This window comes from Hermetia illucens, chromosome 6, assembly GCF_905115235.1.
Source record: "Hermetia illucens chromosome 6, iHerIll2.2.curated.20191125, whole genome shotgun sequence".
In the NCBI taxonomy this organism is placed as follows: domain Eukaryota; kingdom Metazoa; phylum Arthropoda; class Insecta; order Diptera; family Stratiomyidae; genus Hermetia; species Hermetia illucens.
The window spans coordinates 58,682,691-58,704,850 of NC_051854.1; the positions used below are offsets into that span (position 1 = coordinate 58,682,691).

The 22,160-nt window shown below is 46.1% G+C and overlaps 2 protein-coding genes across 2 annotated transcripts; both read left to right on the top strand.

The window, feature by feature from the left end:
• Nucleotides 1–13,054: 13,054 nt before the first annotated feature.
• On the top strand, nt 13,055–13,662 carry LOC119659711 (peptidyl-prolyl cis-trans isomerase FKBP2). Its single transcript, XM_038067965.1, has 2 exons — nt 13,055–13,273; nt 13,330–13,662. The coding sequence occupies exons 1-2, from the start codon at nt 13,121–13,123 to the stop codon at nt 13,585–13,587; spliced, it is 411 nt and encodes a 136-aa protein (XP_037923893.1). The 5' UTR covers nt 13,055–13,120; the 3' UTR covers nt 13,588–13,662.
• Nucleotides 13,663–13,802: 140 nt separating this feature from the next.
• LOC119659710 (putative glutathione-specific gamma-glutamylcyclotransferase 2) lies at nt 13,803–15,067 on the top strand. The gene has a single exon (XM_038067964.1). It carries the CDS (start codon nt 14,005–14,007, stop codon nt 14,974–14,976), a length of 972 nt encoding a protein of 323 aa, XP_037923892.1. The 5' UTR covers nt 13,803–14,004; the 3' UTR covers nt 14,977–15,067.
• Nucleotides 15,068–22,160: the final 7,093 nt, after the last annotated feature.

Genomic DNA, 22,160 nt, shown 5'->3' on the forward strand with positions numbered 1-22,160 from the left:
GGTGGACGTGAGTTTCAGATTGCACGCGTTTTGACGAACAATTGCACCCCCATTTTAGGCGCAGAATTCTTTTGTCACTATGAGCTGTTGGTGGACCTGCAGAACCCCGCAACCTCTTTAAATTTATCAGGAAACCTGTGGGTATTGGTGAAGCGATGGTGGACTGGGTGTTGAACTGCTTGCTTTGTACCGGAGTCGACCCGATGGCAAGTGTCGAGGGAATGGGCGTAAGCTGATCAGGCAAAAATCTCTTTCAACGCATTAAGAACACTGTGCGTTGGATTTACGTCTAACTCCTTGGCAGCTTTCTTTTTGTGGCGTTTCTCTTCAAAGTCCGCTTTCGGTTGACAAAAGTAAATATTCACGCGAGCGTTGAGGCATCAGGGCGGATAGTGGAAGTCCTTGATTTGTCGTGGGTCCGATTGAATTCTTTTGCTGCGATTTGCGACAAGAGCATACAGTGCCCGACAAAAAAATGTTCGCGCTCGTCCAAAATTTCATTAAGCCATATCCTTTCTAAATTTTTTTTTAGATTTGCATTGTTTCTTATCAAGCTTTGTTGCAGTCGCCGCTTCATGAATGCCCATAAGTTCTCTATGGGTTTCAGATCTGGACCGTTTCCTGGCCATGGCAGCGACTGTATGCCAAACTCATCTTTCCAAGCTGTTATCTGTGAATAAGAACCATATTGAGGATAAAACAGATTAAAAATTTGACCCGGGAAAAATTTCGATTATTCACAGTACGAGTTCTATGACACGGAGCCGACTGGTCCTGGACCATTACTTCATCAAAAAGCTCATGCAGTGCTTCTATCGTCTGAACAACGCAAACTTTCTCTCTCCGTTTTTTCTTCGCACTGGGTGTCAAATGTCTCTCCTTTTTTCCCCTTTTTTTTGCTTCGCACTGGGACGGACAGTCAGATCCCAGCAAATTAAATCGACTCATTAGAGAACACAACTCGCCTCCAATCGTCCACATTCCAGTCATATCGTCCCAATGCCCAATTCAGCTTTTTTCGAACATAGCCTTCGTTAAAATCAACTTTTTTGCTGGTCTTCGAGCTCTGAGTCTTAATTCATTCAACTATCGCTGCGCCGTTCTCACACTAACTGACACATTTTCCCATTTCAGCAATTCAGCATGTAATTGAGGAGAAGTTGCAAATCTATCTCGCAAGGATGCTAAATCTAATGACCGCCTGGCCCGGGGATTAATCCTCTGCTTCCTCCGGCTCCCTTGTTTTCGTCGCAAACCGTCATCTCTGGCATACTTTAAAAAAAAAAATTCTAATGTTTGCCCCAAAACAATTGACTTTTCCCCCTATTTCCCTATTACTATCAACCTGTTCCCACAAAACCAAAATACGGGACCTCCTCAGCACTTAAGGGGGTCATCCCGTGTGAAGGCCGTTTTTTTTGCCTTTTTTGAAAAATTATTTTGGGGGCCTGGATAAAGATAGAGACGTGATTTTTTCACCATATGTTTATTGATGTCTCTAGTATATGTGATAAATTTTTAGCTTGATTTCGTGGCTAATTTTCGGAATACGTGTTAATTTATGCACCCATCTCCAAAAAAGGTGTTTTTCTGCTGCCACGCTGGAGGGCGCTGTGTTCATCTAAGGAAAAAAAAAACTAAACGGCATTTTAATGTGGACAATATTCCACGGTCCGCAAACTAGGATAATTAGAAAATATTAAAAGGTAAATTTTTGGTGGGCTTTTAAACTTGATTTTTTGGATTTTGGTGTTTTTTTGCGGCTTTTTTTATGAATAAAAAAAAAACTACCCATCCGATTACAATTATCCTAGTTTGCGGACCGTAGAAATATGTACTAAAGAAGCCGTGAAAATTTCAAAGAATTTGGTTGGATAGATTTTGAGCTATGTGGCAGCCGATTTTCAAGATGCAGTTTCGAAAAAAACGCATTTGAATATTTAAATGTGATTATCAACAGTAAAATTTTAACTCACCATTAATCTGCTATACCTGGTCCATAGAGAGCACCCTCCGTTTCTTCAAAAAAGTCTTGTAAGGCCGATTGTTGCTCTCTGGTTTCAATTCTGGCACTTTTAGCCAGGTCAGTCCAACGTCGTTCGAACCGCCAAATTCGCGCTTAATTACGGCGGTCGACATAAACCTGACATATGTGACCAACTTGACATCCCATTGTCACTAGCATTTTGAGAATGCCATTGAATCCTTCATTGAAAATAATTACAGCCAGAAAAGTGGCTATTTCTACGACCTTGGCCCCAGAATGAAGGTGTTTAGGAGCGAAAGTCCAGATCAATGCATTTAACGACTCATTGTTATCCTGGGTCTCTGCTTCTAAACATCTGTTCAAGAGATCATCTCGTGACAAATCTTCGTAGATAGGTTTGATGACTGTTTGAACTTCTTCAGTCAAAGGTGCCTTCCCGTGGTGAAAACTATCCAGTTCTCCTTTAGCTTCCGCATTGCGCTATTTGCACCAACTGTCCTCGCCTGCTGGACAATTTTAATGCTGAGGATTTTCGTCTGTAGAACATTTATGGAAGAAAGTTGCCCAAATTTCTTGCTTCATTTCTTCTATCGAATTTGCATGTCGACGAATAGCTAGCCCAAAAAATGTAGTGAGGTCGTTAATAACCTTATCAGTAAGTTTTCCAGCCCCTTTTCCACCAATGCCGTTGTGATTCTTCTTTGCATTTCTAAGCCACGTTCCCATTCTTTTCTCGACATGTCCTACGCATTCCTTCTTTACTACCACGTATATTTTATTATTTGCAGAAATTTGCAGAAATACCGGAGAATACTCCAGAAAAATCCAATATACAATATACAAAACTTGTCGCAATTGGAACATCCATGTTCATGTTTGCTAAAAGTTTCTTTGCTGATGTTGTTGATGCGAAGTCCTTTTTCTTCTCTGATAAGTATCGATTCCCATGAAATACTCGTTTCTTAGTGCGAGCATGACGTTGAACGTTAAAGCTCCCCCTCCCCCCTCTCCCTTCGTACGATCCATTTAAAAAAATCACTGAACTCACAAACAGCACAATACTTACAACAAAATATAACTGAGTATTGCTTGAAAGCCTTTCAGTGCTCACTCCAGACTGGATTATCCTTTTTATTCCAAACAGCAAATAAGTTTAGACATCCGATTGGTTTTCCATCTTTTCATATTTATATCTGTGTTCGAATTTATAAGGCTCAGGTAAAAAACTAACAGGTAAAAAAAGAATCGATGCTCTTTCTCATCGAGTACTCTAGCCGCGGCTGCAAACTCCTTACCTGTTTAACACTGTAATTTCTGAACGACTCGGAATATCGGAAAATCCCTTTGCCCACATATTCTCCACTATATATAGATACAATTCATGCAAAAAAAAAAATCGATTTCTCCAACCCGACACACGGGATGACCCCCTTAACTTTTTCCTTCCTGACATTTTTTTCACACAAAATTAGGGGTTTCACTGTCTCTCCTTCCAAATATTCAAGCTGATACTGAACTAAATCTATCTAACTATGACAATCCTTTTATAACACCAATATTTAACTTTAAATCCTCCTTTTGCATTGAGGGGAAGCCAACATAACGTTAGGCAGGGTGGGTTGTTTTAATGTATGACAGTTTAGATGCGCAAGTAGGTAGGGAATATTAATTATAAAGTTAGGAAATATTTTTTGAACATTAGGTATGAGAATAATTCTTTTATTGCCTTGAGTTTAAAGTTTATATAAAGCCTACTGATGGGTCTACTGGGAATGGACGAAATACGTATATAGGCGTTCCCAATAGGTTTTCCATACCCCAACTTAGGAGTGAAGTCTTCAGAGGTCCTCAAGCATCTTCCATGTTCCCAATGATGCACTGACCGACATTCACCAAACACACTTCCTCCAAAAATGATAGTATTAGGATAAATAGTATAGAATAGTTCAAGGGCGGGACATATGGATTATGTCTTACCCCACAATAAGAATTCATGTTAGGTATATTAGAATATTTTTAGGCTAACTAACAGAATGTACATCCCAAGCAATTTAGGGATGTCTTCAGGCTGCATAGGTATACTGGTTTGCAACCTGGATTGTTTGACCTGTGGTGAGCAACTCAGAGTTCCCCTATGACTGTCTCACTGAGAGATCGGTATTCGTCATCCAGCCAAAGGTTTGCCTTGTAGGTAGTTCCTGGCTGATCCGACGAATACAAGGATGCCCATTTGGAGCGACCAGCCCCTCACTGGCTTTAAAGTATAAAGCACATCAGGGAAAGTCTCGCTCAATCAGGAGCATTCTCATTTCATTTTTTCATACTACTCCTCTGCTTCTCACCTTTGTTTCTGATCTGATAGATCGGTATTTGTCATCCGACGAATAAAAGGATGCCAACTTGGAACGACCTGTCCCTCACTGACTTTGGAGTACAAAGTACATCAGGGAAGGTCTAGCTCCATCAGGAGCATTCTCATTTCACACTCTCACGCTACTCCTTATCTTCTTTCTTTCTTACCTCTGTTTGATCTTGAATTAAGAGGTCGGAGGACATCGAGATGCCTTAAGTGAAATGTAGCTGCACCTCCATATTGGACGCTCATCATCATCATCAACGGCGCAACAACCGGTATCCGGTCTAGGCCTGCCTTAATAAGGAACTCCAGACATCCCGGTTTTGCGCCGAGGTCCACCAATTCGATATCCCTAAAAGCTGTCTGGCGTCCTGGTCCACACCATCGCTCCATCTTAGGCAGGGTCTGCCTCGTCTTCTTTTTCTACCATAGATATTGCCCTTATAGACTTTCCGGATGGGATCATCCTCATCCATACGGATTAAGTGACCCGCCCACCGTAACCTATTGAGCCGGATTTTATCCACAACCGGACGGTCATGGTATCGCTCATAGATTTCGTCATTGTGTAGGCTACGGAATCGTCCATCCTCATGTAGGGGGCCAAAAATTCTTCGGAGGATTCTTCTCTCGAACGCGGCCAAGAGTTCGCAATTTTTCTTGCTAAGAACCCAAGTTTCCGAGGAATACGTGAGGACTGGCAAGATCATAGTCTTGTACAGTAAGAGCTTTGACCCTATGGTGAGACGTTTCGAGCGGAACAGTCTTTGTAAGCTGAAATAGGCTCTGTTAGCTGACAACAACCGTGCGCGGATTTCATCATCGTAGTTGTTATCGGTTGTGATTTTCGACCCTAGATAGGAGAAATTGTCAACGGTCTCAAAGTTGTATTCTCCTATCCTTATTCTTCTTCGTGTTTGTGTTTGACCAGTGCGGTTTGATGTTGTTGGTTGATTCGTCTTCGGTGCTGACGTTGCCACCATATATTTTGTCTTGCCTTCATTGATGTGCAGCCCAAGATCTCGCACCAGTCGCCGCCTGCTCGATCTGGATGAAGGCAGTTTGTACGTCTCGGGTGGTTCTTCCCATGATGTCGATATCGTCAGCATAGGCCAGTAGTTGGGTGACTTGAAGAGGATCGTACCTCTTGCATTCACCTCAGCATCAGGGATCACTTTCTCGAGGGCCAGGTTAAAGAGGACGCATGATAGCGCTTCCCCTTGTCCTAGACCGTTGTTGATGTCGAATGGTCTTGAGAGTGATCCTGCTGCTTTTATCTGGCCTCGCACATTGGTCAGGGTCAGCCTAGTCAGTCTTATTAATTTCGTCGGGATACCGAATTCTCTCATGGCCGTGTACAGTTTTACCCTGGCTATGCTATCATAGGCGGCTTTAAAGTCGATGAACAGATGGTGCAACTGTTGTCCATATTCCAACAGTTTTTCCATCGCCTGCCGCAGAGAGAAAATCTGATCTGTTGCTGATTTGCCTGGAATGAAGCCTCTTTGGTATGGGCCAATGATGTTCTGGGCGTATGGGGCTATTCGGCCTAGCAAGATAGTGGAGAATATCTTATAGATGGTACTCAGCAACGTGATACCTCTATAATTGCTGCACTGTGTGATATCTCCCTTTTTATGTATGAGACAGATAATGCCCCGTTGCCAATCGTCAGGCATTGATTCGCTGTCCCATACCTTGAGCACAAGTTGATGAACCACTTGGTGTAACTGGTCGCCTCCATATTTAACCAATTCGGCTGTAATTCCATCGGCCCCAAGCGACTTATGATTTTTTAGCCAATGAATTGCACGGACTGTCTCTCCTAAACTTGGTGGTGGCAGTATTTGTCCGTCGTCTTCAGTTGGCGGGACCTCCAACTCGCCGATGTTCTGGTTGTTCAGTAGCTCATCAAAGTACTAAACCCATCGCTCTAATATGCCCATTCTGTCGGAAATCAGATTTCCCTCTTTGTCTCGGCAGGATGAGCATCGAGGTGTATAAGGCTTCATCCTGCTGACTTGTTGGTAAAACTTCCGCGCCTGGTGCGGTTGCTCTCTGTACTTTTCTAGTTCACAGACTTGTTGGTTCTCCCAGGCTTCCTTTTTCCGTCTGTGAAGTCGCTTCTCCGCTCGACGGAGTTCGTGATAAGTCTCTGCGCGTGCCCGCGTTCTTTGAGAATGCAACATTACTCGGTATGCGGCATTCTTCCGTTCCGTTGCTAGCTTACATTCATCGTCAAACCAGCCGTTGGACGCTCATACTATATCCAAATGAGAGGGGCAGCTGCTCCCATACGAGAAGTCTCAGCCACCTATATGCACATCTGGTAGTAATAGGGTAAACCAGATACGCATTAAAGATTGCTACACCAGCCTTAAGGCAGATAGTGATAGCAACAAATGATAAGATGAGCTTGTAGCCGGAACACAACAGAAAAGTGCTTGCCGACGACAAGGACCTGGTACCGATAGGAGCGGGACCTTGTAATAGAGTAACAGCTGTTGGAGTTTCGTGGATCTATCAGAACGAGAATACTTAATAAGAGAATGGTCACAGGCGGATAGTCGCGGGTCAAGGCATCTTGCAATGTAGAATGCAAGTTGTCGCGCATCCAAGCCTAAAAGTTTCTCGTCATGGCTCAATTTGAGGCAAAGTCTGCCACGTATTCTTTTTCTACCATTGCTATTGCCTTTATAGACTTTCCAAGCTGGATCATCCTCATCAATTCGACCGCGAATGTATGAAAAATATTAACACGTCCAGTAAAAAATGTTTTATTTGAATTAATTAGATGGATTCTGCCCGGACCTTGTGTTAGGCCGCGAGATGTTCCCTCTGTGAAGTCGCTTTTTTGCTCGAAGGAGTTCTAGATAGGCCTCCGCGCGTGCACGCGTTTTGTGGAGCATTGCTAATATGTCTGTGGCAGTATCAATGATAATTTTCTTCAGGTGGTTGTGAAGATCATGTGTTGATGCTTCATCTCCAGGACCTCTGTTAGCTGGGGTTATTGCGTCATCCATTACTCCCTTATAGGTGTTACGGAGGGCTTTGTTGTGGATGGCTAAGAATTCACTTTCAAATGATTGTCAAAGGTATTGATTTTGAGCTCAGAGCGCCATGCAACGAGATACTAAATAAGAGCCATACTATCTGTATACGTATCGCCTATTGGGTTTCGACTCTATAGCATCCTTTTGCAGTCAGAGCGGGGAAGAGGATCTTCCATTATCTCTCTACTCTACTTCTCTTTTGAATTTACCTCTTCTTGAGTTTTGAGAAGGCGGAGCCTGGATGTTTCCTGGTTGGCACTTTTTTTTATTTTTGACACTATTACGGTAAACTTACTGGTTCTCACTACGTTGTTACTGCTCCTATGATAACTTCCAGTTTGGTCTTCCAGTTGTGAGCTGACCAATATCCAGCTTTTAAGGCACTTTTCCGCGCCTTGCAATAAGTGTTTTCAAAAGTGGTGTACTTTTTGAGTTACTTCTTTCACAAAACTACTCTTAGCATTAGTAGCAACGGTGGTTAAATAACCTATCACGGAGATATTACAGTCGAAATATATCAATGACGGAACCCTCTTCCTCACTACCAAATACCACCAATATAGGCCCCAGACCTCCTACACCATCAGTTTCGTTCCTCTTTCTTTCTACTCATCGCTTTATTGTCATGGAGGTTCTTTTGATAGCCAGTTGATTCAGCTATTTCCAAGCAAATTGGGTATGACTTACACCCACATAGCCTGTGAGGAGTTCACAGATCTCCCAGCCTGTGGAAGTACTTGAATCGCCAGAATTCAACTAGGAGCGGCGATATGGCCTTTCGTTTATCAAGTCTTACAATATGCCATTAGTCATTCGCTAGTGGCTTTTTGTGGGCAAAAATAATAATAATAATAATCGTTGGCGAACTCCGCCGAAGCCGGTCCCAAGCCCGGTTGTGAAAGGAGGAGGAATGGATAGCTTCAGTCTGAATGGCTGTACGCCACCGCAGCATCTCAGGGGGTAGGTGAGGAAAGTGCAGGAACTTTGCAGTCTTGCAGATTACTCACTAAGGAAGCTATCTCAACACCTGGCAGCTAGGGATAAAATGCACCACCAAAAATGAGAAGAAGGAGAAATTTAGGGTCCGGTACGGATAACCGGCGGGAGTCGTCTGACTTGGTGACTGGGTCGGGCTCTCGTAATGGACAGCACGGCGTCGAAACCGCTAGTCGTGGGGCGGTTCGACGTCTAGGCGCCACGACGACCAGGAGCACAGCTCCGCCTGCTGCAGCTGTTTCGCCACAATCTGTGGCGACCATTTCAGCAGGTTCGCGTAGGAAGCGGATGAAATGGACTGAAGAAATGAACCTCTTCATCATCCGCTCCTACTACGAAATAACGGCGGGGGCGGGTACAACATCTTACCGCCCCTTGTTGCACCAGAGATCCGTCGAGCGTTTCCCGCAATTCGCGCACGTGACTGTGCAGCGAGTCGCAGACCAGTACTGCTTTATTACTCGCAGCAACACAATCCCGGCCACCATCAGGGAGCGTGTTCGACTCGAGGTCATCGGGGAAACTGGTGACGGGAAGTCGATGGGGGCAGAGGCGGCGGCATCAACAACACCACGCCGCACTGCAGGTGACAGTTTTAGTACTCGCCGAAGCACTCTTCTCCACCGTCCAGCTGAGATTTCCGCTGAGGTTCGGGACGAATTCCAAAGAGCGTTTATGGAATTCTCGGATATGGATCCTTTGCATAGACCAGGTATTCCCAGGCTCTATGCATCTCCAGCAACTCCGGGAATTCTATCTCAAATCAATGATGAGATTGCATCTCGACTGTGTGCTGATATGTCGCTGCTGCGACTACAATCACTTGTGTATTGTGGTGCAGTTGCGGCTATCAGATTGCACGGTCAGAAGATTCGCTTTCGTGTTATTGGTTTGAGTGGCAAAAGAGATCCACCATGGAAAATTCGTCTGGAATGTCGGCGGGACTCACTAAGGCAGGACATTGCTAGACTGATTCAGATCAGCACTGGCAATGCCAGCCGACGGGTGAGAAATAAAGTGCAGAGGGTTTACCGGAACTATGCCATCCCCTGTGAGACACCCGTTGTTGAAATTCTGGACACACTAAAACAGAAACTTTCTGTCATATGCAGTCGGTTACGACGGTATGACGAAAGTTATTCCAGACGTGTCCAGAATGCAACATACGCGAGGAACCAGCGGAGCTTTTTCAGATCTCTCAACGAATCCCAACAGAGCGACCAGACAATACAGTTCTCGGTGACGGAAGCGAAAGAGTATTGGGGTGGACTTTGGGGGTTACCTGCCCAGCATGCTGCGCATGCAGAGTGGATTACTGCCGAAGGCACCCGCCATGCCAATACACCTGGCATGAATTTTGCGGATGTTACCGAAGAGGAAGTTCGACGAGCCATAAACAGCACGAAGAACTGGAGGGACCCAGGTCTGGATCGGGTGCAGAATTTCTGGTATAAGAAATTTACCAGCGTACACAGTCGGTTGGCACGCAGTATAAATGAGGTCATGAGTCGGCCGGAGGAATTTCCACCTTTCCTCACTGCGGAGATTACCTACCTTATCCCTAAGAAGGACACGGTGCAGGACCCCGCAGACACAAGACCGATCACTTGCTTACCAACCCTCTACAAATTCATTACGTCCATTATTAGTGGAAGGATCAATGCGCACCTCGAGACCAACAACATTCTATCCGAGAAGCAGAAGGGCTGCCGAGTTGGGTCAAGGGGTTGCAAAGAGCAACTCATTATCGACTCGGTAATTGTAGGACAAGCAACTAGAGGCCAAAGAAACCTCTTCAGTTGCTATATCGATTATGCAAAGGCTTTTGATAGCGTTCCGCATATCTGGCTAATCGACATCCTACATCTGTATCACATGATCCGAAACTAATAAAGTTTTTGGCGAGAGTCATGGGAGGGTGGCATACTACCTTATCGATGCGTACATCTGAAGGTGCTAATACCTCAGAGCCCATCCGTATACGGAGGGGCATCTTCCAGGGGGATTCATTGAGTCCTCTTTGGTTTTGTATGGCACTGAACCCCCTTTCATGGCTACTGAATGATGCTAGAGGGCATGGTTTTGCAATAAAATATGGCCTACGTGCTAAGTGCGAACTGACACACTTGATGTACCTAGATGACATCAAGCTGTATGCTGGTACTGACAACCATCTGAGAAGTCTGTTGCGAATAATAGACATGTTCAGCCGTGATATTCGGATGGAGTTTGGATTAGACAAATGTCGAATCCAAGCCATCCGCAAAGGTCATCACGAGGCGCATGCCGGACATAGCATTGGTGACCTCCACATCGAAGCTATGACCGAGACAGACTTCTACAAGTACCTAGGAATTCTGCAAGGAACCCATGCTCGAGTTGGTGATCTGAAGGAAGCTCTGCTGTCCGAATTCCTGCGACGTGTAAAGCTGGTGCTGAAATTGCATCTCTCGGGGAAGAATAAAATAAGCGCGTTGAATGTATTCGCTATCCCTTCATTGGCTTATGCATTCGGAATATTGCCGTGGACGAAGACCAATCTGAAAAACGTCCAGCGGCGGATACGGACAACTATGTCCAAATTCCGAATGCATCACCCAAAGTCTGCCGTGGAGCGGATGAACTTGCCTCGTGACATCGGAGGTAGGGGCGTGGTTGACATGGCGGCACAACATCATCGCCAAGTCGACTCGCTACGCGCTTATTTTTACAGTAAAGAGCAGGCGAGTCCCTTGCATGCGGCTGTCTATAAGGCAGACTGTGGATTGACTCCACTTAACTTGAAGGATCGATCTTTCAATCCTCTGAGTGGGGTGAAGTCGGACCAGGAGCGGATCGATGAATGGATGGACGGTAAACACGTGAATTGTCTTTGGCAGCCATTTGTCGATTTGCATCTGTCGAACAGATGACTGTGTGCTGGGGAGCTCTTTGCTGAGACGGAGGGGTTCATGTGTGCCATTCAGGATGGCGTGGTCGCCACCCGAGCTTATAAATAGCTCATCATGAAAGAACGGGTGGAGAACGACCAGTGCAGAATGTGTGGTTCGGCGTTGGACCATCTCATTTCTGGCTGTACTGTTATGGCATCGGTGCAATACATCACCAGGCATAATGCTGCATGTAAGGTTATCCATCAAAACCTTGCATATAAGCAAGGGCTGATCACGGGGACATGTCCGGTTTACCGATATGAGTGCTTGCGGCTCTTGATAGTTCTGCTTGGCAGTACTTGATAGTTCTGCTTGCAGCATGTATTGGGACCGGCAAGTTCTGACTGATCGCCATACCGCACACAACGAGCTCGACGTACTGTTAGTTGACAAGACGGGTCGCTCCGCGTATATTATTGATGTTGCTATCCCCCATAATAGCAACATTGAATGGAAATACGTGGAGAAGAAGGTAAACTATGAGCCATTGGCTCGGTAAATCAAAGAAATTTGACGTCTCGAGCGGGTAGTTGTAGTTCCCATAATATTGTCAGCTACAGGTATTGCACCTAAATCCCTCACGGCTTCCCTTGATGTCCTGGGACTTTCGCACAGTCTGGTTCAAACCATGCAGAAGTACACCATTCTGCATACGTGCTCGATGTTGCGAGGAGTACTCGACGGATTCTCTCACTGACCTACCACCGGCCACCACTACCAGCGCCCCTTTAGTTTTTAAATAGGTAGGATCGTCCGAGCCTAAATGCTTGGCACTTAGTGCTAGTATTAGGTAAAATCCGGCATCTGCCGAGATTGTGATAATCGTTGGCGCAACAATCCATGTTGGATCAACGCCTTGAAGTGTGTTAGAGCACTTCATTCAAGACCGTAACGGTACACTAGGAGGCAATGTGGTCAGCATTGGCAAAAATAAGCAGCATTTAAGTCTGCAGCAGCTACGCTTCAGCAAGTCTCACATTATCTTAATTTGAAAATTTACCAGAACACCTTTCAACGCAAGGTGAAAAAGTGGTGATGCAAACACGCATTGGGTCTGGTTCAATAGTAGATCTGACGTTTGCCCTGCGATGGGTTGTAATTTTTCCCGGCAAGTTCGGGGGAACTTTCGAACTACCGAACAGTTTTGAAAGAGTGTCAGGTTGGTCTGCAAAAGCAATGGATGTGCAATCATTCATTTAAGGGTGCTTAGGCCAGCCCAATAAGTGAAACACCCCTACAGAGAAAGTTCTTCATATTCACACAGCATCGTTACTGAATGATTCATGGTATTTGTAACGGTAAAAATAAAGGCCACCATGAATATCGGTTTTGGAAAGTACCCATCGGAGCCTTTCATTTCACACCCCACAAGATTATGCAAGGTGAAAAAAATGTACAACCCTCCCCTTTGCATATGTGGGGACCCCCCTTAAACTCAATGTGGAAGTATGTCGCGCACTGAACACAATAGGATTTAGAGGTCCCACCTTTCTACCAAATTTCGTATCAATAGGAGTAACCGTTTCTGGGATATAAGATGTGACAGACAGATAGACGGACAGACAAAACCTTAAAAATGGTGAACAATGTCTCAAGTTACCGATTTTAGTCAATCCTTCAAATTTGTCGTTGGTTGTTTAGTGATAATTTGCCTTTACCCAATATTCAAACCAAAGCCAGGCTGTACAACATTGTACCAAACTAGGCATTGTACACCCACCTCATTGTTAGTAAACAAGAAACTGACATTCCTGTTGGTTGTACTTTTAGGTCGAGGCATTGAAGGATTCTTAAAATGTCCCAATTTTTAATAAAATTTGTCTTGTTCGCGCTCTTTGTCGCAGTCCTAGGAAATGGCGAGCCACGGGTTAAAATTGGAATCAAGAAACGAGTGGAGGATTGCACAGCTAAGACCCGAAAAGGTGACTTTGTTCACGTGCACTACAAGGTGGGTATCATGAAGTAAAGTTTTTACTTAAAGAAAAGCATTGAATGTTGCTTCAGGGTACCCTTGCGGACGGCAGTGAGTTCGACAGCAGCTACCCAAGAGGGCAGCCCCTAACTTTCGCCGTGGGGAGCGGCCAAGTAATCAAAGGCTGGGATCAAGGTTTGCTGGGAATGTGCGAGGGCGAGAAGCGGCGTCTGGTTATCCCGCCTGAGCTGGCGTACGGAAAGTCCGGGGCGGGCGGAAGGATCCCGCCAGATGCGACCCTCACCTTTGATATTGAACTTGTTAAAATTGAGCGGAAATCGGAGTTGTAGGATGTGTGCCACTTTCAATAATGTTGTCTATCTGAGGCGCGGCTTTGAAATATATATTTTTAGTTTTCTCTTAACCGTTTCTAGTTTCATTTCGTGTTATTTAAACAAAAGTTTCGGTGCCACTTTTATTCATTATCTCATGTTTTGCTTCATCATCACTGAGCATCTCGTGGCCGATTCTGCGGCGTCATTCAATCTGATAACGTCAGTTTCTGGCTTTCTCGGTCGTTCAAATTACACTTCAACCACGCCACCCACTCTACGATTCAATTGACTTTGGTTTGCCATAGGCACCGTGTTCCCCCGACCGCCCCAGCTCCTTGCTAGGTGTCAGCTGACGCGTTGTCAAACACTAGATTTAAGTCAAATAACCAAGACGTGGACGGCGGCGGTGGTTTCGCGCGATTTATCAAAATTATGTCAGAAAAAAGTGTTTCGGCCGGACAAGTTCAAAATTCAGAATTGCTTCGTGAAATTGCTGCGAAATTATTGAAGGCGACAACGACTCCGAATGGCACAGTCACACGTGTTGACACTTTAGTAAACGCGTTCATCGACGAGAAGTTCAGGGAACTGCGCCTCCCAGCTCTGCCGGTGAAAATTGAGTCCCAAGTAGAACTCTACCTCACCGCGGAGGATTCGGAGCATTTGGAATCGTCTGGAGATGACCTCTGGATTTTCGGGTACGGGTCCTTAGTGTGGAAGGCGGACTTCCCTTACGTCTCACGCCGAATAGGCTTCATTAAAGGATTCGAGAGGAGATTCTACCAGAACAGTATCGATCACCGCGGGACTGCTGAGAAGCCAGGACGTGTGGTCACCCTACTTCCGTCCTCGGACCCAAATAGTCTCGTGTGGGGTGTCGCGTATCGTATAGCGGCCCAGGATCGGGAGGACGTCATAAAGCACTTGGACTTCCGAGAGAAGAATGGTTATGAAAGGCATGCGACCCACTTCTACCCTTACTCACCAGATCATGGGACGTCCTTCAGTCCGCAGGACATCGTTGTCTACGTAGCTACAGAGCAGAATGATTCGTACGTAGGTCACATCAACGACCTGGACCTGATAGCGGACCAAGTGTATCTGGCCGAGGGTCCGAGTGGCACCAACCGGGAGTACGTGTACAAGCTGGCGAATGCAGTGCGCCAGTTATTCCCAGGCGAGGTAGATGCCCATTTATTCGCTTTAGAGGAGAAGGTGAGGGAGCGTGAGGCGCGAGACATTGTGCTCATTAGGAAACTGAAGGATGACATTACTGAAATCATCGAAGGGGCTGTGAAATGCAAGTTGGAGAATTTAGATACAATACACGATTTAGTTAACAGAAAATTCCAGGAATTCAGCGAAAAGTATAGGAAAACGAGAAGCAATGGGAAAGTGGCTTAGAGTTTTTATTTTATAATTAGGAGTATTAATGAATTGATAGTTAAGCAAAGCTTTCCATGTGAAGCTAATATAATAAATTAATTACCAATTATGACTGCTTTTAAATTTAATTATTTTTGACTGAATAAACCTCAACAGGTCTAGCCTCTCGAAATAGCCGACAAAATAATACAGGGAGAGTAAGAATACTGGTACTGGTACTGGACCTTTAACGGGTCGCTTACGATACGGGGTGTAACGTCTCCGAGGTGTCCGAGTAAGTAGTTCTGACCCCCTAGCTGGCAGTATACCTGCGTCCTAGGTAGTAGCCTTGAGAAAGCCTCTCGGCGAAGTGCGAACCGCGTCCCTGAACCCGTACATGTCGGGACACACTGGGAGTCTCCGGAGCCGTCGATAGGGTGATGTGAGCGTAGCTCTTCGGAGGTGGTATTTGTGACGTGTATTAGTAGCCAGCCCTTTCGCGACCCTGGTCGGGTAGTGTGTATTGAACCGGTGTTAGTAGACTGCGTTGCCCCGAGCGAGCGCTTATTTGTCTCGTGAATTCCGGGATCAGCTAAGCATAGATAGGCTTCAGAGAACAGGTAGGGGCTGTGTCTCCAAATGTACACCCGTTCCTGATTATTGCGGCCTGCTCCCTTCCACACGATGCGCTGCTGAATTTTCCATGGAGAATGCACGTAAACCGACAAAAAAAAATAACGGGGAAGGAGGAAGAGCTGAGGGCGTTTGGGCACAGCACAAAAATATGTCGTTCACCGCAGCGATCAACGAAATGGGCAGCGAGGCCTGACATACCCGATGTGACACCGGGGCGCCCAAATAAAGAGAAAGCCTTATCAAGTGGCGCAACTGACAGTGCAGGGATCGCAACTCCAATACCCTGGAAAAAAAGTCTAGTCAGAATCACTAGTCTTGAGCAGATGGATTCGGACACAAATTGAGTGCAAGTGCAGCTCATCAGGAAATGCGCAGCAGTGATGAAGCGTATGCGGTCGACAACGTTCTTCCAGAAGAACGTCAGCAAAGCGTCAAAAACGGGAACTGGAGAAACTATTGTACCGCATCTCCTTCTATATGCGAACGTGGAGAGCCGCGGCAGACGATTGGAGAGCAGAAACAGCCGCACTCTCCGCTGAGAATGCTGCTTGCGCTAAACGGACCGTAGATAGCCCAATGCAGCGCGAACTTGGGAAAAGCGGAAGGAGGACGACGTGCCTGAAGGAGACTTTATCAAAGTAGTTTCCAGGCGAAGAAGGAGAAAAGGAAACAACTGACTACGCCGCCAAAGGCCTTTCTGTTCAAAGACAAGGAGGCTGCAAACCAAAAGCCAGGTGCAGAAAGGACAAGGAAACGAAGAAGGACTAGACCGTCGGCTTTACTCATTAAGCCGACGGAAGGCAAGACATTTGCGGAAGTCCTTAGCGAAATCCGCTGCAGGATAAAATCCGAAGACAACGGAGCAGACGTGTCTTCGATACGGAAAAGGAGGAGTGGCGGAGTCCTCGTCGAACTGGGCCTGCAGACGACTAGCAAGAGTACGTTCTGCGAAGCGGTTAAGGGGTTATTGGGGGAGAAGGCTCTTGTTTCTAGTCCAGAGTCCATGTGTTCCCTGGAAATCCACGATCTTGACCGGAAAGGGCTAGGGTGCCAATGGCATGACCGCATTTTACAAATTAATATGCACTGGAGTTCAGCCGCTCACTAGTTGCTAGCACAGTTCGCTGCGGAAGTAAATGCTGATCTAGTGCTAATTAGCGAGCAATAGCGAAACAGGGACCTGGCTTTATGGCATCTCGACTTATCAGGCACCGCCGCCATCTGGGTTCGGGACGACGTTCGAATTCGTGTTCTTGCCCAAGGCCGAGGTAATAGGTTTGCCTGGATTCGTTGTTTAGGGATACCGTTTTTTAGCCTTTGCCTAACTCCGAATGAGACGATGTGGACTTTCAGCGCTTTCGATTCCGTAAGATGGACAGATACGCTAGGCACATTATAAAAGTCATTCCACGTCCCAAACTATCTCTTGCGGATATTGAGGGATTATCTGAAAGATCCCTGGTCTATGAGACGAAGGCCAGAGGAGGATGGAAATCACGTCGGGAGTAGCACAAGGATCCATCTTGTCTTGGTCTTGTCTCTATCCAACTGAAAATCTGGAAAAAATCAGAATGATGCACCTGTATGAAAGCTAGGGTTTAAAATACATTCCATTTTTATATCTACTCAAATAAAGCTAATGATAGCATATTACCACATTTTAGATATTTACCCCAGAAACCGTCGGAAACGATGAACCCAATCGTTTGACGTCAGTGTAAGTGACAAGATCATCATCATCAACGACGCAGCAACCGGTACCCGGTCTAGGCCTGCCTTAATAAGGAACTCCAGACATCCCGGTTTTGCGCCGAGGTCCACCAATTCGATATCCCTAAAAGCTGTCTTGCGTCCTAGCCTACGCCATCGCTCCATCTTAGGCAGCGTCTGCCTCGTCTTCTTTTTCTACCATAGATATTGCCCTTATAACTTTCCGGGCTGGATCATCCTCATCCATACGGATTAAGTGACCCGCCCACCGTAACCTATTAAGCTGGATTTTATCCACAAACGGACGGTCATGGTATCGATCATAGATTTCGTCGTTATGTAGGCTACGGAATCGTTCATCCTCATGTAGGGAGCCAAAAATTCTTCGGACGATTCTTCTCTTGAACGCGACCAATTCTTCTTGCTAAGAACCCAAGTTTCCGAGGAATACATGAGGACTGGCAAGATCATAGTCTTGTACAGTAAGAGCTTTGACCCTATGGTGAGACGTTTCGAGTGGAACAGTTTTTGTAAGCTGAAATAGGCTCTGTTGGCTGACAATGACCGTGCGGAAAGTGTAAAATGCAAACATATGGAGAGGGTGTAGTTCGCTAGCGCTTGCCGCTGATCTGATGAAGAGTCGACTTTTTGATAAAAATCCAAGGAAATGTGTGAGATGAAGGAGTGGTGTGAAATGCAATGTTTGAGTGAACCTTGCCGACTTGGAACGAATTTCGCCGATGTAGAATGTTAATTGAACATTGCAGTTGTTAGCGAGTAGCAGCTCACATCGCACGTTTCTGGGAGTGTGGGGTTTGGACAATCATTTTTGGCTGCAGCGGTGCAATACATGAACACGCGTAATGCTGCATACAAGGTAGTTTATCAAAACTTTGCATACAAGCATGGGCTGATCACTTTGAACATGTCCGGTTTACCGATATGAGTCGCAAACAGTGCTTCATATTTCTGCTCTATTGGGATTGGCAAGTTCTAACTGATCACCATATAGCGTTCAATAAGCCTGGTAAGACGGGTTGCTTTACGTATATTTTTGATGTTCATCATCATCAACGGCGCAACAACCGGTATCCGGTTCAGGCCTATTATATTTTTGGTGTTGCTACCCCCAATAATAGCCATATTGAACGGAAATATTCTCCATGTATTTCTGTAGGAGAAAAATGAGCCAGTGGCTCGGAAAATTGAAGAAATTTTGCATTTTGAGAAAGTGGTTGTAGTTTCCATAATCTTGTCATGTCGAGATTGTGACTACTCGAAAACATATAGGGAATATTAAAAGAGGGATGAAGACGGCTACGGTTTCTTACCAGGGCAGAGGCAGACACTGCCCCACCTTTGCCCTGGGAGCAGTGTGACCGAAGCGGCTTGCAGATGTTATACGCTCCCTTTTATAATTCGCAAAACACAAAAAGGGTACGAATTATAATCAACGTAAGTCCGCCTACAGTGCAGACCCAAGCTTTGCCGGAGCTAGCCAACTTTTTTAGCGATTGGGGAGTCCTAAGTCCGGTCCGACATCAAGTGGATGCGTCAGCCCATACCTCTACCCCGTAGAGCAGGACAGACTGTGTTGAACTCATCAGAATATGCCTGCTAGATGTAGGACCCCCCATATTTGCCGTTAGCCTACATAATGCCGAAACTCCAGCTGCAGCCTTGTTCGCTGCTGCTTTGATTTGCTCAAAAAGCCCGAGGTACTTTACCGTTAGTTTTGACTCGATTATCGGTTCACCGAATGATATGGAACGCAGGGTCGGAATTCTGTTTTTAGTCAGCATGACTACTTCGGTTTTTTCCAGTGCAAGGTTGAAACCATGAGTAGTCATCCATCCGCTTACCCGTCCCATCAATATGCCGAGGCTGCTTTGCGCCTGTTCGACAGTGCGTCCAGCAACAAGTGCCCCGACATCATCTGCATAACCGATCAGGCGCGATTCTTCTGACATGTCGAGTTTAATTAGACTATCATCGGTAACGTTCCAGAGGACCGGCCCTAGGGTGGATCCCTATGCTACCCCCAACGTGACCTCCATTCTCCTCTGACCATCTAGTGTTTCATAGAGCAGGGAGCAGTTCCTCAGATAATCCCTCAATATCCATAAGAGATAGTTCGGCACGTGGAAAGTATTGTCTAGTGTGCCTAGAATGTCTTTCCATCTTATGGAATTAAAGGCGTTTCTGACATCTAGCGTTATGAGGAGCACCACTCGTCGAGTTCGGCGGCCATGTGTGTAGATCTCCCTGTTGTAAAGCCAAACTGCCGGGTGGATAAATCTCCGACAGCGCGTATCGCTTCAGCGAGTCTATTTCTGATGATATGAAGATTATTTCTACCGATATGAAGACGGCAACTCGAAGTCGCCTTTCCCTTTGTGGATCAACGCAAGTCTCGCCACCTTCCAACGAGCAGGGAAAGTGCCTTCTGTTTGTATACCCCTGCTGGAATATCATCGGGTTCTGGCGCCTCACTTTTCATAGAGAGGACTGCCTGCTCCAACTCTTTTATAGAGAAAAGTTGACAGTCCTCCTCGCATGCGGGGTGCCCCTCCCATGCTCGGCCTTAAGTGAACAGGGTTTCCGCAGAGACCTGATTTTTCGGGTAACCAGTGTGTAACCGAGTCTCCACGGGTCCCCATTCACCTCGTTGACCAGATCCTGCCAGCAGCGAGCTTTGCTTTTCTTTATTGCGCTGTGGAGTCTCCTTTTGGCTGATTTGTACTCCGTCATTATGGTAGATGCCTCCTCCCGGTCGCTTAGATGTAGCGGAGCCTGTGACACTCCTTCCGGAGCTCTGCGATTTCCACTGTTCACCAATACATAGAATGTTTGCCACGTCTCGATGCCCTCCTGAGCATGGAGGCTCCGCAGGCCGTCGTTATCAGGTCCTTAACTGAATTTACGACAGTGGCGACTGCAGCGCCACCGCTCCCAGGAGTACTCTCCAGCCCGGCCCCACCTGTCCCAAAAGTTTCGACAAATCTCCCCGTGTTTACTTTCGCGACGTTCCATGCACAGAAGGAGAACCGGGGTGGCGCACACCAAGAGTTTGTGTCCACCACTTCGTAGGCAATGTATTGATGGTCGCTTGCCGAGAAGTCTTCCAGAACTCGCCACCCGTCCACCAGCAACACCAGTGATTCCGATGCGAAGGTTACGTCTGGCATGCTTCCCTCGCAGTTCGGGGGCCGGAATGTTGGGGAGGAACCGGTGTTTAGAACTACCAGTCCTATTCTTGCCGCCATTTGCAGAATTCGTTTCCCTCTGGAGTCTTGGTGAGGCATGCCCCATTCAAGTGCCTTAGCATTGAAGTCACCTCCGATCAGGATTCGCCCATCTGTGTCTAAGATAGCGTTCCCTAAAGCATCAAGCCTGCGTCGAAAGTCCGGCATCGTCTCATTCGGCGTAAGATAGACACTAAAAAATGGTATTACTGAACACCGAATCCAGACAAAGCCGTCCCCTCGGCCTTGGCTAAAGGCCCTAAGGAGGGTGCCGTCCCGAACCCAGATGGCAGACCAGTTTTAGTCTCCGCAGCGAACTGCGCTAGCTATTCGTGAGGGGTTGCACTCCGATGCATATTTATTAGCAATATCATTGTCTTGTACAGTAAGAGCTTTGACCCTACGGTGGGACGTTTCGGGCGAAACAGTTTTTACAAGCTTAAATAGGGTATGTTGGCAACCAACAACCGTGCGCGGATTTCATCGTCATAGCTGTTATCGGTTGTGATTCTCGACTCTAGATTGGAGAAATTTTGAACGGTTTCAAAGTTGTAGTCTCCTATCTTTATTGTTTTTGTTTGACTAGTGCGATTCGATGTTGTTCATTCTTTGGTTTCTGGCGCTCACGTTGCCACCATATATTTTGTTTTGCTTTCATTAATGTGCAGCTCGAGGTCTCACGCCGCCTGCTCGATCTGGATGAAGGAAGACTGTACATCTCGGGTTGTTCTTCCCATAGTATCAATATCGTCATTGTAGGCCAAGAGTTGGGTCGACTTGAAGAGGATGGTGTCTCTCGCATTTACATCTGCATCGCGAATCACTTTCTCTACAGCCGGGTTGAAGAGGACGCATGATAAGGCATCCTTTTGTCTTAAACCGTTTTTGATGTTGAATGGTCTCCAGAGTGACCCTGCTGCTTTTATCTGGTTTCGCACATTGGTCAGGTTCAGCCTAGGCAGTCTTATTAACTTTGTCGAGATACCGAAGTCTGTCATGGTCATGTGCAGTTTTACCCTAGCTATGCTATCATAGGCGGCTGATACAACTTATATCCATATTCCCACAGCTTCTCCATCGCTTGTCGCACAGAGAAAATCTGATCTGTTACTGATTTGCCTCTTTGGTATGGGCCAATAATGTTCTGGGCGTAAGATAGCGGAGAATCTCTTATAGATAGTACTCAGCAACGTCATACCTCTATAATCGCTGCACTGCATGACATCTCCCTATTTATGTATGGGACAAATAATGCTTCGCTGCCAGGATTCACCGTCCCACATTTTGAGCATCAGTTGATGAACCACTTGGTATAGTTGGTCGCTTCCATATTTAACCAATTCGGCTGTAATTCCATCGGCTCCTGACGACTTACAGTTTTTAAACCGATGGATTGCACCAACTGTTTCTTCTATGCTTGGTGGTGGCAGCATTTGCCAGTAGTCTTTAGCTGGCGGGACCTCCCCCTCGTCGATATTTTGGTTGTTGAGAAGTTCATCAAAATACTCAACCCATCGCTCCAATATGCCCATTCTGTCGGAAATCAGATTTCTCTCTTTGTCTCGGTAGGATGAGCATTGAGGTGTATAAGGCTTCATCCTGCTGAATTGTTGGTAAACCTTCCCTGTCTGG

Excerpts from the sequence above, each read along its gene's own strand:
- LOC119659711 (XM_038067965.1), top strand. The coding sequence starts at position 13,121 with ATGTCCCAATTTTTAATAAAATTTGTCTTGTTCGCGCTCTTTGTCGCA. Across the intron at positions 13,274-13,329 it reads TTGTTCACGTGCACTACAAG|GGTACCCTTGCGGACGGCAG; the intron begins GTGGGTATCATG and ends ATGTTGCTTCAG.
- LOC119659710 (XM_038067964.1), top strand. The coding sequence starts at position 14,005 with ATGTCAGAAAAAAGTGTTTCGGCCGGACAAGTTCAAAATTCAGAATTG.